This window comes from Vitis vinifera, chromosome 1 (genome assembly GCF_030704535.1).
Source record: "Vitis vinifera cultivar Pinot Noir 40024 chromosome 1, ASM3070453v1".
NCBI lineage: Eukaryota > Viridiplantae > Streptophyta > Magnoliopsida > Vitales > Vitaceae > Vitis > Vitis vinifera.
This window is the reverse complement of record NC_081805.1, coordinates 593,909-610,335: the sequence shown is the minus strand read 5'-3', so window position 1 is coordinate 610,335 and position 16,427 is coordinate 593,909. Positions and strand designations below refer to the sequence as shown.

General features: G+C 35.8%; 3 protein-coding genes across 4 annotated transcripts; all 3 read right to left on the bottom strand.

Annotated features, from left to right (window-relative positions):
- Positions 1-340: 340 nt before the first annotated feature.
- LOC100250913 (uncharacterized) lies at positions 341-4,610 on the bottom strand. 2 transcript variants are annotated; one of them, XM_010651233.3, is made up of 3 exons: positions 4,220-4,610; positions 2,683-2,833; positions 341-2,144 (listed from the first exon to the last, which is right to left on the bottom strand). In XM_010651233.3, exons 2-3 carry the CDS (start codon positions 2,825-2,827, stop codon positions 673-675), a joined length of 1,617 nt encoding a protein of 538 aa, XP_010649535.1. In that variant the 5' UTR covers positions 2,828-2,833; positions 4,220-4,610; the 3' UTR covers positions 341-672. The 2 variants fall into 2 exon arrangements, with proteins under 2 accessions (XP_010649535.1, XP_002274465.2); XM_002274429.5 differs by having other exon boundaries at positions 341-2,180; positions 4,220-4,598.
- Positions 4,611-6,080: 1,470 nt separating this feature from the next.
- On the bottom strand, positions 6,081-8,807 carry LOC100261061 (UDP-glucose 6-dehydrogenase 3). Its single transcript, XM_002269656.5, has 2 exons — positions 8,528-8,807; positions 6,081-7,918 (listed from the first exon to the last, which is right to left on the bottom strand). Exon 2 carries the CDS (start codon positions 7,896-7,898, stop codon positions 6,456-6,458), a length of 1,443 nt encoding a protein of 480 aa, XP_002269692.1. The 5' UTR covers positions 7,899-7,918; positions 8,528-8,807; the 3' UTR covers positions 6,081-6,455.
- A 2,253-nt stretch (positions 8,808-11,060) lies between these two features.
- LOC100266271 (small ribosomal subunit protein eS19z) lies at positions 11,061-14,863 on the bottom strand. Its single transcript, XM_002269621.5, has 4 exons — positions 14,600-14,863; positions 12,403-12,493; positions 12,123-12,306; positions 11,061-11,404 (listed from the first exon to the last, which is right to left on the bottom strand). Exons 1-4 carry the CDS (start codon positions 14,690-14,692, stop codon positions 11,332-11,334), a joined length of 441 nt encoding a protein of 146 aa, XP_002269657.1. The 5' UTR covers positions 14,693-14,863; the 3' UTR covers positions 11,061-11,331.
- Between the last annotated feature and the right edge of the window lie 1,564 nt (positions 14,864-16,427).

Genomic DNA, 16,427 nt, shown 5'->3' with positions numbered 1-16,427 from the left:
GGGCCGGCATCCGACAGGATACCATCTAATTTAATTTTTTAACAAATTGAGGGGCATTTATTCACATTTATGTTGTGAGTCCGATTCATGGAAGTAGATCCATAAAGCTACAGGCCATGAATAAGATTCAGTCTTTTCATAGATTCATGTCCATTTCATGCTGTAACTCCAGTCATGAGAGGCATGTGGCCCTTAGTGCCATTACTCATTAGGACCATAACTCCTCAGCTCAGCTGTCAACACAATTCATGGCTTCTCATCAGTCCTCTTCTATGTATGTTGTTCACTCGACTTTGCACAAAATAATTTTTGAGAAGACACCAAGACAATACAAGACACATACATGTCTCTACTATAAAGGGTAGAGATTCTTTTCTTCATTTCTCATCTTTGTGAAGATCTATCGACAAAAAGCAAGCATTTAAGCTATTTTCATGTATTGCCCAGATAAAGGTTTAGAAGAGAATTATAAACAACAGTTGTCATATCCCCATATTCCTGTAAAAATCAACGAGTCTAATAGATTCACAAAGGGAAAGGGACATTTGTGGGGAAAATTGGTACGGCCCTATCTGCCAAAGTCTTGATTATCAGGAGCTTCGCAGTGATCAGGGCTGCCATGAATGTCCAAGATAGACACAGAGAAACAGGGGAGGATTGGCTCAGGGAGCCTTAGCTGATGCTTTTGTCGTCCTTTGTCTTGCTATTCGGTGTGCCTAGTCCAAAAATCTCTTCAATCATATTGCATGTGGGCAGGAGATCAACGCCATTTATGGAACCTGTCCAGTACCTGCCATCCCAAACTTTGGTTTCAGAGGGCTCCAATAAATATCCTGGGTCTACCCTGGTGCTGGACCCATCATCGTCACCATGAAAGGATTTTTGCTGGGTAATCCTAGCTCCACTTTCTTGAACAGAAGCCTCCGGATCAGAAGGAGCACAAGGGTTGGCAACATTGGGTTGGCACTCAAAAGACATGCATGAGTCATCTTGGACACTGAAATCCTCCCCATTGCTATCTGGTACCTTATCCATGTTCCGAGCTACAGGATCAAACATGTTGTAATCAAGCAACTTCCCATTATGCACCATGCCATCCTCTTTGGTGGCACCTTGCTTGTCATCTCCAAAACCACCATCACCGTCAAAATCACTGTCGTCCTTGTCATCATCTTCTTCATCGTCATCGTCGTCATCATCGTCGTCGTCATCTTCTTCATGAGGTTCCTCTTCATGATATGCGTGATTATGTTGATCAGAAAGAGATTCTATGCCAGAATCATCTTCTTCTTCTGCAGTTCCAACTTCATTTAAGCTTCTATTATTTCCATGCCATTCATCATCATCGCTGTCGATGTACAAGAAGTTGGATCTGTTCTGGGCAGCCCGCTGCCGAAGCATAAAGACATTGAAATAATAGCTGACAAGTTCCTGCTTGGCTCGATATGAGAATGTTGCAGAGAGATGTTCCCAAAAATTCTGACCCAATGACGCGGGATGTGAGAAAACAACCTCATGAAAAGCCTGTTCTTCTTCTTCATGCCATTTAAGTGCCACCTCTTCTCCCATGTCACAAAATCCTAACTCCATGAATTTTTCCTGTCCAAGGGTTTTTCTTAGTTTCTCTCGTGCTTCCATTACATGTTGCCGCACGCATCTGATAGAATCATTATCCAGGCAACCACAATCTGTTCTGCCATCTCCAGTCTTGACACCATTTTCAGCAGACAAATTTTCTTCAGGCATTGGAATGACACAAGTTCCCATCCACCTTTCTTCGTTTTCACCATCAACAGTTTGGTCTGAAACCATTGACTGTGATGAGGAAATGTAGCGATTAGAGGTCTCTAACTTATCTAATCTGTTTTTGACTTTCTGCAGGCTCCATACTGGAACATTTGCTTGATGATCTGGTCCAACAGGAACTTGTCTTCTAGGAGAACAATCCAACAAAGAAGAATATATATCCTCAAACTGTGCTACTGTTCTCCGTGGGAGGTAGGATTCAAAATATTCTGGAGAGAGGGATGAGTAAGCAGCTGCCACAGACCTACCATCTTCCTCACTTGAACCATTGCACGACAAGGGAGCGCTGATCTCAAACCCTTTGTCATCTAAAACTGAGACTCCATTTTCAACCCCCTCTGTACCACATTGAAACTTATAAAAGCTGCATTCATCTTCACATATATAAAACAAGATCAGTCATAAATCAGTAAGTAGACAGATTGGTCAGGTTCACAATAGACCCATTTTGATCAGGTGTCTAAAACCATCCAATCAACTTAAATTTCTACTTTTCTATTTATTTCATAGTTGTTCGCTTCAACTGGGAAGTATGCAAAAAAAAAAAAAAAAAAAAAAAATTCTTATTATTGTCAATAAGCTCATGCCTTACAAATCTGTCCAATTTCAGGAGAAAAGCCTATATAAATTTCCCCTTAAATCCTCCTATTGCTTTCCCAGACACTTCCAATTTCAAAAGAAGGAAGATTGACATTTAACTTAAAAACCATCCCCACCAAATAAATGATTACAAGAAAAGTGAAATTTATGCACACAAAATGTGCCAACCAGAGAAAATACATGTCTATCACCAAGAAGATAATCAATAGCAAGATTCCAAGAAACCTAGTAAATGAGGCGTAAGCATTAATGATGACAAAACAAACAATATTCTACCTGAAATATCAGGTTTCTGAGGGGCATCTTTACATGGAACAATTTCTCCAAAGGAGGCCAGCTTATCTCTAGACTCAACACATTTCATGTTCTTAAAAGGAAGCTCCTGAAACTCCTCATTTTCAAAAGACCGTTTGAGTCCCATCTTAACCTGCAAAACAAACAATTAAGAGCTAAGGAACCAATTAGAAGAGAGAAGTGCATGCAATTTAGATTTTGATGCATCAAGGCCTCCATACGTACAGTATGCAATCAGAAAAGGTATTTACTGATCTATACTTTGCCCAAAAGTAAATGGTAACCAACAGATCTAACAAAAAAAGATTAAGTACTCTTCAGGGTAATGTGTTAACCCCTCATAAGGCACATGCATGAGGTGTTAAGACCTGAACATGTGCAGTTTATCTAAAATGAAAATCTTTTAGAACCATAAAAGCCAGTGAAGAATAGGAAGGAGAAAATATGGACATATTTATTATCATCAAATAATTAAAAAGATATTAACAAATATGAACATCCAAATCCACGAGACTCAGTCGTAGACGCATGAGCAACGGCTCACATGCTTCCTTCCAAAACTACTTATAAATTGCTTGTATTATATAAAATAAAACAACAGGCAATATACGATTTGGCTTTTATACCGTGAACCTCATCCAAACAAACATATTAGGAAGCAAAATTAAGCAACCTGATTTGGTTGGAGAAATCAACAACATGAAACAGAAAAAACACAGAGAAATCAATATATGACAAGCAAAATCAAAACTATGGCTCATAGAAAAGCGACCTTTAAAAACCAAGAAAACAATGCATGAGTTAAATGTGATAAAGAAAATGCCTGCAAGTAAATAATGATTCATTTCTTAATATGTTATCCTAAATTCAGTCACCACGTACATTCAAGTTCGTCATAATCCATGTCAAAATGCGTAATAAGTCTATCATAGATTAACCATTTCCCGAAAGCCAATAACTCCCATGCATTACTAATGTCCAAAAACCCGCCCATGTACGTATAATTACTGTATACACAACCAAAAGCACACCACCTCCCTATCCAAATACTACACCATTCATTCAACAACCTATACCTATATCAAATTTGCATAACAAGGCTAGGTTAAGCATTGTTTGGCATTACTTGGTTAGGGGATTTTATAACTGTTCTTTAACTGTATAACCTGATTAGTTGAAACCGTCCTCAATAATGAAAAGCTAACAGAACTTATTTAAAGCATGAAAGTAGCATTTTATTTACGTATTTTTTGTTTTATAATAATAATAATATTAACGTGCTTTTATTCCTCCAAAGTTCTATTAAAATAAATAAATAAATAAACCCCATTAAAAACTAAATCCCTAATCCTAAATACCAAAACAAGAAATTAATTTCTCAAGAATATGTTTCCCCAATGAAATTCATACACAATATGCAAAATTCGAAATTTACGTCAAACCCTAACCCTAGATTCTCAAAATCACATGTGAAAACCACAATATCAAAAACGAACAAAGGGCAAAGATCGAAACGTACCAAAACCCTAAGAAATTTATATCGAATTAAAGTTTGAACACCTCGAAACCCTAAAGCTCGACAGATCTTAAAAATCAACAAAATTTGAACCAAATAGGAGAGGGTAACAAAATATAATGAAATTCGATGCCAAATACACCACGGATCAAGGCGATCTAAGGATTGGGAACGGAGATTCGAAACCCTAACCCAGATGAGGTAAAGTCAACGGCAGAAAGTAAAAGAGGGATCAATCGATAGAGGAAAACGAGAATTGAACGGATCAATCGTTGATCTGAAAATCATATCAAGAAGACGAACAGAATCGGACTTTGATCGAAAGAGGATATGAGAAGGGAAGACCCTGGAGGGTGAAGATACGGTTCGTGCTTTTTGTATACATCGGTTCGCAAATGCGAACCGGCTCTGAATAACCTAAGCCGGCTCTAAAATTACTTAAACCGGACCGGTTCAGAATAGGTAATTACATTAACGGTCACGATAAAGTTTGATTCTGTATTTGGCGGCTCGCAATTTTTTTTTTTCCATAAATTATCAAAATTTGACCAATTATGCTAAATTGACATTAATTAAAAATAATTTATAAAATATGAATATAATTTTTATTAAAAAATTACCATAAAATTTTGATTTAAATCTGATTTCTATTAGCATAAAACTAGAAAAAAAGAATTTATGTATTCTAATAAGAGAAATTCTAATAACAACTATTAAGCAAAATTAGGCTAATTATGTAGGACTTGTTGACATGGTTTTTAAAAATAGGATAGGAAAGTCTAATTATTTCTTAAAATATTTTACAAAAAAATGTGAAAATTTTATATTTTTTTATTTTTAAAATTTTTATTTTAAATTATACTAAATAAATTAATTTCATATTTTTTTATTATTTATTTTTATAAAAGTGATTTTCATTTATATGTATTTAAAAAATAAAAAGATAAAAAAATAAATAAATAAAAATAAACTCACTTATCTTTAAGCTTTAAAACCCAAAGTGGGATTTCGTGCATTCTTAACTTTTAAAATACCTTTATAGTTTTAAAATGCATATATAAGAGCGGTTTGAGTTTGTAAAAATATATCTTAAAAGACTTTTTCAATAAAATAAGGAACTACTTCTACCTATATTTAAAAAACAAAAAAAATAAAAAAATAAAAGGTGAACCATCCCTGAATCTTTTATCCGAGGTGAAATAAAATGGATACATAATTTTCAAGCAAATTCTTTAAGATTTAATATAAAGATAACAAGCTTAGTAGCAAGCATGGAAAAGTAAGGGCATTTTGATAATTTATTAAAACAATTTTTAAAAATTAATATTTTAATAGCTTTATTTTCAAAGATAAGGATTTGTTTAAAAATATTTTTAAAAATAATTTTCAAAAACAGTTTTTAAGAACAATTTTCAAAAATATTCTCAAACTTGTTTTCTATTTCTAATATTTTTTTTGTAATTATTTTTTAAAACACAGTTAAGAAACTAACTCAAAACAATTAATATATTATCAAAATAACACAAAATTATTTTTAAAAGCAGTTCCACCCTTGAAAACAAGTGGAAGGTTGTTCCCACAAGAAAGTCCAACCCTCTGTCCAAGCAGTGATCAGAATCATTGCTATACATTAGGTCCATTCCCACTCCATTGCATGGGCAGCCAGGTTGACCTGATAAGTCAAGTAGACACTCTAAAGGTAGTGATCATTCCCCTAACATTAGGCTCACTTCCAAGTTCCACCCCCGTATTGATTCATCCCACAAACTAACAAAGGGCCCATACCCCTCTCACCATCATTGACCATTACTCAAGATCAAATAAAAGTAATAGCATGAATGAAATTACATCACATATAGTACGGTTTTTCCAGGAAACAATCCATAATCTTCATTCTTCTGCTGAGAAAATTTTCTGGATGTATAAATGATATTGGTGGGGTAAACAGAGAAAATGGATACATAATCTTCTGACTTATGATTTATTACATTGGAACAAAGTTAACAACAAATTCAGGCTATCTATTAGCTAGACAGAGATTCAGACACCAGTGTGTCATGGAATCCATTATACAAAGTAAAGCTTAAGAAACAGAGCCCCGGAACTAGATGAAATATAAGGCAAAATGGAAGGAAAAATGATATAGGATGATCAAACTTCATACTTCTCTCAGATATGGATTCTAAACCCTCAACCAGCCCCATGGCACACCAGATTGTGTGCTTCTCCTTCTGGGTCTTTATGCCACAGCGGGCATGTCCTTGAGCCATGCATCCAATGGCTTACCAATGGAGTAAACAATGAATCCGATTTCCCTCAGTTTCTCTGCATCCACAACGTTCCGCCCATCAAAGACGAATGCGGGTTTCTGCATGTTGTCATAGATCTTCTTGTAATCAAGGGACTTGAACTCATCCCACTCGGTCAGGATGCAGATTCCATGGGCATCCTTTGTAGCAGTATAGGCATCCCAGACCACACTGACTTGCTTCACAGAGGTGGGGCTCAAGGGTTGAAGATGAATTGGATGGTCCCAATCAAACTTCTTCATTGCAAGATCCCTCTGAATCTGCTCCCCTGAAACCTGAGGGTCATATATGCTCAAATGGGCTTTGTCACCCAACAGCCCCTTGCACACATCAATGGCTGGGGTCTCCCTTGTGTCACCAGTGTCCTTCTTGAAGGCAAAGCCTAGAATGGCGATCTTCTTGCCTGAGACTGTGTTAAACATTGAGGAAACCACCCGGTTAACAAAGCGGGTCTTCTGGTAGTCATTCACCTTAATGACCTGTTTCCAGTAGTTTGCTACCTCAGGAAGCCCATTGCACTCACAGATATATACCAAGTTCAAGATATCCTTCTGGAAGCAGGAGCCACCGAAACCAACACTGGCGTTCAGGAACTTGGGCCCAATTCTTGTGTCCTTACCAACAGCATGAGACACTTCAGTGACATCTGCGCCAGTGGCCTCACAGAGAGCTGACATGGCATTAACCGAAGAGATCCTCTGTGCCAAAAAGGCATTGGCAGCGAGCTTTGAGAGCTCAGCAGACCAAAGATTGGTGCAAATAATACGCTCCACAGGGACCCAATGGGCATATACATCTCTCAGTGCCTTGATTGCCTTCTGACCCTCAGGTGTCTCCCTACCTCCTATGAGGACCCGATCTGGATTGAACAGATCCTGAATTGCAGTTCCCTCAGCAAGGAATTCTGGGTTGGATAGAATCTGGAAGTTGATCCCCTTGCTGTTGTGGGTCAGAATTTTTTCTATGGCCTCAGCTGTCTTCACAGGGACTGTCGATTTCTCAACAACAATTTTATCAGACTTGGATACATCGGCAATCATTCGAGCAGCGCTCTCCCAATAAGTCAGATCAGCTGCCTTGCCAGCTCCAAGCCCCTGAGTTTTAGTTGGTGTGTTGACTGAAACAAACACTATGTCTGCCTCAGAAACATGCTTCTCCACATCTGTGGAGAAGAAAAGGTTCTTCCCTCTACACTGCTTCACCACCTCATCAAGGCCTGGCTCATAGATAGGCAGTTGATCACTGTTCCAGGCATTGATCCTGCCTACAGAGATGTCGACAACCGCCACTTCGATATCCGGGCACTTGAGGGCAATCACAGCCATGGTTGGGCCCCCCACATAGCCAGCCCCAATGCAACATATCTTCACCATCTTTGTTTCTTACAAACACCCTGAAACACAACAATTTGAACATAATTTTCAGATTTATCTTCTCTGATTCAAGAAAACAAGCACAGTACCAGGGTCTAGGTCCCTGGGAAGATTCATGCTAGCTTGTGTTCTTTGTCATCAAGAATTAACAGATCTTGAAAACTAATTACAATAATGACTCGATCAAGTGTCTTCCATTCAAAAACAATTCTCAGAAAGTAAATATTCTCTAACTACATGATGGGTATTCATTAAATCTTGATTTTGGCCTTACTTGAAAACAACAAAAGAAAATTCAAACAAGCTGCATGCATACAGAGAAAGAGATCGGATCTACAAATCCCAATGTCTGAAGTACCTTTGGGATGGAACAGATCCAGAGCTCTTAGCAGAATCAAAGGATTGCTTAATTTAAATTACAAATCCGGCTGAATCAACCCACAAACACCATGCAGGAAAGATTAAAATAAAAAAATAAATAAAAAATCCCAGCTACCAAGCACAGCCAGCCATCAGATCCAGATCTTTTCATTCATAATATCAAAGACCCAGAAAATCCCATGAACAAAAGATAAAAAATTTACAGGAAACGAAACCAAAAGAGGCATGTACGTGAAGATGAGAAATACCTTGAGATGGGTTTGTGGGAATTGTTTGGGGAGAGAGAAAGATGAGAGAGGGAGAGAGGGGGCGGAAGAAAATGAAGGTGGTGAGAAGGGAGAGAGCTTCTTGTGGCGAAGAATGTGGGGATCTGATGATCTCAGCCTTGAATTTATAGCCATTCTTGCTCAAATGTCAGATTTGAACGAAGGCGGAGAGAAAAAGAGAGAGGGAACAAGGATGAACATTCAACACGTTTTCAATTTTTCCATGCCACGTCATCATCATTTTCTCACTCGTCCCAACCGACACCCATCAAAATATTCATTTTAATAACATTTTTTCCTTTTAAAAAATAAAAGTAGTTATGATTATGGTAAAATTATAAATAAAAAATCGAATGAAAATATCATGGAAGTTATTTTGATGAGGAAAAATAATATATAAAAGAAAAAAAAATCAAATGAAGGCAGAATATTTTATGATATTTTAACATGCCCTATAAATCTTTTTAAATCTTTTTTAGTTTTTTTTAACTTGTATTTTTTCTGTCTATTAAATCAAAATATTCATTAAAAAAATAATATTAATATCATAAATTTTTTATTAAATATAAAATAAAAACTAATAAAAACAAAGATTCTATAAAGTAAAAGTTTATTGAGACAAAAAATATTAAAGAAAATTAAAAGAAAAATATACTTAAAAAAATGAAAAATGTTAAAGAATTTTTCCTTTGGTTTTTATTAAATAAAAAATAAAAAATAAAAAATATGGAAAACAGCATTTCTCCGTATTTTTTTTTTCTCAACTTACCAAAAACATTCAAATAGGAAAAAAAAACTTTATAATTTTTTCTTATTTTTCTTTTTCCTTATATACAATTTTTGTATTTCCTTTCTCTCAAATTCTTTGAAAATAAACACCATATTTAGATTTAGGAAATACTACGAAAATAAAAAAATATTAAGAAAAATAATTTTTTCAAAATCATGTTTGATTTTACTATTAAAAAAATCAAATATAATTAAAATGTATATATTTTTAAATTATTTAATTTGATTATAATAGAGAGATAAGTAAAATGGGTTTAAAATGTATATATATATATATATATATATATATATATAATTTATTAAATTTAAACATATATATTTTTTTTTTCACTTTTTCTGTTCTTTATTTTATTTTTTTCTATATTTTCCCTTAAATTTTTTGAGAATTAAAGATACTTGATGGGGGAATTTAATAATACAAAAGAGACACTATAAAATCATAAATATAAAAGTCAAATAATATATATATAAAACCACTTGGGAATCTTAAGAAAAAAAGGAAGCATTAATCATAGAGTTTGTTCCAAAAGAAAGGTGGGCACATGGAGGAGGGGAGAAGAGAAGAGATGAAGTGAAATGAAAGGCATGAATAATTGAGTGAAGAAGAAGTTGGTTACAACTTACAACTTACAAACCCTATTCCAAAGAAAGGTGCCAAAACAACTAACCACCTTATAATATGTAGGAGTGGGGTGGTGATGGAGCAAACGTGACATACACTAAAAGTTGAATTCAATTATCATAAATCAAATGATAATACATTTGACTCATACGAGAACTCCAAATTTTGCTTTGAAAGCCTCCTTTTAGCCTTCTCACTTACTTGTAGTGTAGCCTTAAATATTTTAATTCCCCTTTGTTCCTTCATTTTCAATATATAACAACTTTATTTGTGAGATATCGTTTAACTTCTGCCTTAAATATAGGAAATAAATAAATAAATAAATAAATAAAAATAAATATTTTAAATTGAATTGGCCCCAATATTGAATGTTGGCCTGAGGAACCTGAAGGGAGTATTAATTTATTCTGCTGATTCCACTTATGGCCACTTAATGGCTGTCATCTAATGAACTTCTCCTGTAATTCTTAAATGCATTTTTTTTTTTTTCTTTTTGAAGATTAAATTCAATTGAATGCTACTCTGCACTACGTAAGAAAGCATTCTGAGTTTCTGAAATTCATAAATTGAAGTCCAGAAATTTTAAATGACAACAATCCTATTTTTAAGATTTATTTGAGAGTAATTCTTATGAATCCGTTTTTGACATTTTGTTGTTCATAGCGTTTGATAGCAGCTTTATCAAAATAAATATTTTTATGAAGAATAAATTGCTTCTATTAATAACTTCTCCATCAAAAATGTTTTCATGGAGAATAGATATAAATCAAAATAGTGTTTCTAAAATAATATTTTATTTGAAAATTTAGAATGTTTTTATGTTTTCAAATATTTTCTAAAAATAACTTTTATTTTCAGAAACAAAAAAATTCCCTAAACATAACCTTAGTATCAATCATTAGATTTTAATATAAAATTTCATATCCAATAATATTGTTGGTGCCTCGATCACATTTTTCATGCTCCTAATTACGATCTTTTAGCTTTGGTCACACCCTTCACATTCCAGCTTATATGAGATTGATTATTGGTTGTAAGAATATCTCAAGAGTGAAACAACTGGAATAATAAGGCATAAATAACAAACTATTTGCAAAAATAGGATGAGAAAACCAATTTTCATATTCAAGCACTTGAATCAAATGTTGTTCTTGAAAATAACTGAAAATAATTTTAACTGCTCGATTGTAAGATGGTTCATGTGAAATTCAACACTGCAAATATCAAATTCCAAGCCCTAGAACAAAACCTCATGTTCAGAAGAGGAAAAACACCATACAAAAATCTTAGCTGAGGCTAGATCAGTTCAACCAAATTGGGAAACCTACAGCAACACAAAATTGTGGCACTGTGCCGTATGAAAGCCAACATCGGCTTAAAGGGCAACTACAATCCGTCCAGCAACTTGGTCGAGATCCCGCTGGCCACTGGATGTGATTCTCCTTCCACTGGTGCACCAAAAAGAGATGGTCAACATGAAGAAATAATAAACAATTATGAGATTACTTCAATACCGGATGGTTCAAATCATGTTTTGGTGAAATTAATCCTCATGGCACTACTTAATCTCACTTACAGGCTGAGCCATGAACAAGCAAAACGTGGAGGAGCCTAGGGGGGTGGATCACTTGATAGTTACAGCTACTTAATGACTTACAGAGCTAGCCATGAACGATCAACCCAGCAGGAACCCATGAGGGTGGATCACTACAGACACACACCTTCCCTCTTAATACTCTTGGGGTTACTGACAATGTTTAATAAGTGGGCCAGTGGTTAGGAATGTCATAGTCATACAACACTAGAGCAAACCAAACCAAGTTGATTTTACCATTGGGGTCACCTGTCCACTCAAAATTCAGTCAAGTGTGGATTACACGGTTTGACCAGTTTAGATCTTAAATGGTCCAGTAAAGTAACTAAACCATATTGGTGGCCAGCTGACTCATCTAATGACTAAGCAATTCTTTCAAACTGAAGTTTTGAACCCTTCTTCTGGAAGGGAGAGACTGGAGAAATTAGCTGTTTATATGGCAATTTAATAGTCACATTACTGTCAGCAAAAAGGCAAGATTAGAATGAAGAGGGGAAAAAAAATCCCACTTACATTTCACAGGAGGAATGGGAAATTCAGAAAAAATAAACGAACAAATAAAGGAAACTCACCCCCTGGGGTCATTTTCAATAATGTTCATCTTCTCCAACTGTTGGAGTATGTGGCGAGCAATGGAACCACTGCTCTTACAGAAGTGGGGTGGGCGACTTCCATTCCTCTTGCTCCCACCATAAATTCTTCGGAAGCCACCAACTCCTAGACCCTGCCTCAAATAAATTTTCCTTGCCATTGAAGCTGGAATCATATTGAGAGTAGGTCAGAAGGAAACATTTGCAGGCCCACATGTCAGCATACACATGCAGAGGAGGGAGAAAGAGAGATGAAACATACCAGCTCTTACATAGTACCAATCAGGATCATATGGAGCAAGCTCCTTGAACGTAGCAGTCTTCACAATATCAGTCCAGTGAGGAAGCTCTATCTGCTCAAAGGCAGTTGGTTAGGCATAATAATGAAGCAATAAAGAGGATGGTTGGCAAAATTGAATGGTAAATGAAGCATCATACTCCCAAAGAACTACATTGTAAAATTTAACATGTATACAGCATTTTCATGATTCCTCATCCATTTTAACCAAGTAACTTATCTTTGAATAGTATTGACTTCAAATATATCCTTCCACTTTCAAAGAAAGAAAATGATGATATCATTATAGATCCAGTACAAATAAACCATTAGCATTTAATATGCCAATAACCATTTTTAAGATGGAAGTCTATAGAATTTTGAATGTACAGAATGTTACTCGAATAGAGTCCCAGCTGTTGGAACAAAACAATTTTAGTCAATAAGTTGGATAAGCCAACCAAATGCAATCAAGTGGAACAAAGCTTATTCCTTTCTTTATTTTCTTTGAAGTTCTGGAATTCATAGGCATTTGTAAACTTCGGTGAAACCTGTGGAGACAGAACACTCCTGCTTGTAAACTTCAGTGAGTCTAAAGTGTTCTCACTAGAGATCCTTGAAGGTCGAAGCATGCTCTGTTACAAAATGATACGACTTCCCTATGTTTTCTTATTTAATTGATTAACCTTCCCAAGAAGTCAGCAAGCTAACCATCTGTATTCACAACACCAGTGGCAGAGCTAGAAAAGAAACTTAGAGGGAGCATGATATGAAATTTGTTTCAGGGGGCAAAATAACATCCAAATGTTTGTATACCCTAATGAAAGTTGTCCATTACAACTCAAAATCTTAGGTGAAAGGATCAAGTCCCTCCTCTTACATACTTTTTTCCCAAATTTCAGGGGGGGATTTGCCCCAGCTGGGCACAAGGTGGATCTGCCCCTGCACAACACACACACACGCACACACAGTACAACTAAACATCCTCAATCTTCCAATTCAATACCTAGATACAAAAGCAACACAAAATCTGGATGAAGGCTTCTCTGCTTTTGCCATGGCTTGTTGTCACCTATTCATAGGCTACACCGACAACTACCAGGCTGTTTCCACACATCTGTAATTCTCACCAGAATCTATATGATCAGCCTTCAGAAATGGCCATCCTCAAACTGTTGCTTTTGCAAAAGAGTTGTATCAAAAGCCTATAATAAAGTAGAAAGGGCAGTTCCAAAACTAATAGTTGATTGTATTTGTTTTGCTTTAGAAAAGAGCAAGAAATGTATGGATCATGTTGCACCTATCCCTAGTGGAGATTGTTCGAGTCTATCTTGCCACTTTTGCAACTGCAGCTGTCTGCTAACTGTCCCTTTGATTTCTCAGGCATCACCCTGCGCCATGCCACTGCATTGCAACCCCAACCCAACAAATGTCCACTTGGACCAATCTCTCGATGACTTGAGAGAGTTACAAGCCCAATGTATGGCACCTACGCAGGCTAAAATGTTGCTACTGGTACCCATGTCAAGGGTACATGAAGAATGGTGCCAGGCTCCATTCCATCTCAGTCAATTGGTAAAAGCATTAGCCATCATATTCCACACCCCGCCTAGTGCATAGGCCAGAATGTTTACCATCGCACACCCCTAATCTTCATTCCATAGACACATCCAAAGGGTCATCAAAATTTCTTCATCAAGCGGCTAATGCCACAACAACCAACATGCTCCCATCCCACCCTTGTCTAAACCCTCAGAAGCATTGCCTTGGAAAACAATTATAAGGGCATACACGCTCAAATCCAATCAACCCATACTTCTTCATAGGAAAAGAAAACTCATTATATGCCAGCAACTACATAAACAACCCAAACAATTATAAGGGTATACACACTCAAATCCAATCAACCCATACACAAAAGTCATTATAGGCCCGCAACTACATAAACAACCCAATCAAGCATTCCATCCATCCACCCATTTTGATCAAATAAATCCATTCTACAAAACAATGATCTCTCGGACCATGACAAACAACTGTAAACCTCCAATTTCAAACAATCACCATGCTACTGCTTACTAAACCTATTTAAAAGTGGAAAAATAACATTTTGACGGAAAAAGGAAAGATCTTAGACATCAAATCCGACCAAAACTAACAAAAGCGAAGCAATGAATGGTACCTTCCCAGATCGCTTGAGGTGAGAAGAATAGGCCTTGACGAACTCGTGAGGAGAAACGTCTTTCACAGTTCTTGCGGCTTTCGCAGTCTCCATGGCTGCAAATGGAAGCTTCGCTCAACCAACCGCAATCGGAGACTCTGAGCTAGGGTTTCCGTCTCTAGGGTTTTTCCGCTGCGATGTGGAACCATTTTATATGGTGTTCATTCTTTCCTAACGAGTCCCACTTAACCCGACCCATTTCGGGGGCAACCCTCACATGGATGGATGCCAATTGGCGGGTGATATCCGAATACTGATTGAACCAATAAAATCGACCCAACAACCCATTCGAATCGATTTATTTTATTTTATATTTTTAACAATTTTAGTTGTCTAAAGCAAAATTAGACTCGCCCCTGCAAAGTTCTCTAATATACTATGAGTATTGATCGCATTAATTTGGCGCATAATATTTAATAATGAGTCTTTTGGTTTCGACCTAAATTAATAAAAAAAAAATATATCAATTTTTGTTTTTAAACGGAAAAAAATCAAACCATATCAAAATAAAGTAATTACACTTAGATTAGTTATTCCTATTATTAATAAGCTTAATTAGTTAAAGATGAGTTAAACATTTTGTTTTATACATCATTGATCCGATCTATGCACTTCAATGAGACTTTCTACTTCAAAGGTTCAAATGTAACTAGTGACATATCCATTAACAATGCAAAATGAGTGAAATTCAATTTTGAAATTTTAGTTGACAAATTGATTGAAAATGGAAAATATATAATGAGCGCTTAAAAGTGTTCCTTGTATAAGAATGAGGTGGGTTCGGAACGTGGGGATAAGTGGGTTTAACAACAATTAAGAGCAAAATATAAAGAAATGAAATCTAAGATGGACTTGGGTATAAAAAGCAATGTGACCATTATCGAGATACTTGTTTGATAAAATGGAATGGCAGAAAAGATTAGAATGAGAGAGAAAGAGAAACAAGCAAACTAATGCTTTTGTTCTTATTTCTTAGGAGAAAAATTACATTACATTTCTGTAATTTATATATGTGTTTAAGTAGTTGTTGATGCATATAACTAACTTGAGGGATTAGTTTTAACATAAGTGATCAATTGAAACTAACTGAAATCGGAAACTAACTCAACTGAGTTCACTAACAACCCCTCTCAAACTCAGGGAGGACTTAACCTAACATTGAGTTTGGCATGCATGGTGATGAATCTAAAGTTAGGAATTGCCTTGGTAAAAACATTTGCTAACTAATCAGTAGAAAGAACATGATGGATGTGGGTTTGTTTTTGAAGAACTTTTTCTCGAACAAAATAAAATCAATTTCGATATGCTTAGTCTAAGCATGAAGAACATGATTAGCTGAGAGGTACACTATGTTAAGGTTGTCACACCATATGATCGGAGTTGTGGAGGAACATATGTTTAATTCTTTGAGGAGAGACTGCAACCAATAAATTTCAACAACTAAGGTAGCTACACTCCGATATTCTACCTCGGTGGAAGATTTATAGACTATATGTTGCTTTCAAGAGTGTCAGGAAACCATATTTGGACCAAGAAAAAGGCAATATCCTGATGTGGAGTGGTGATCATCAACATCTATGCCCAATCAACATCACAAAACCTTGTCAAGTTGAGGTGTGAGTTGGAGCAACGTTGGAGATGGAGTCCATGGTGAAGGGTACAGCTAGATAGCATAGGATTCTCTTAACAGTCAATGATGAAAATATCGATAATCATTGATATATTGGTATTTCGATTTTATGGATATATCGGATATATCAGAGATATATCGTCAGATATTTTGATATAA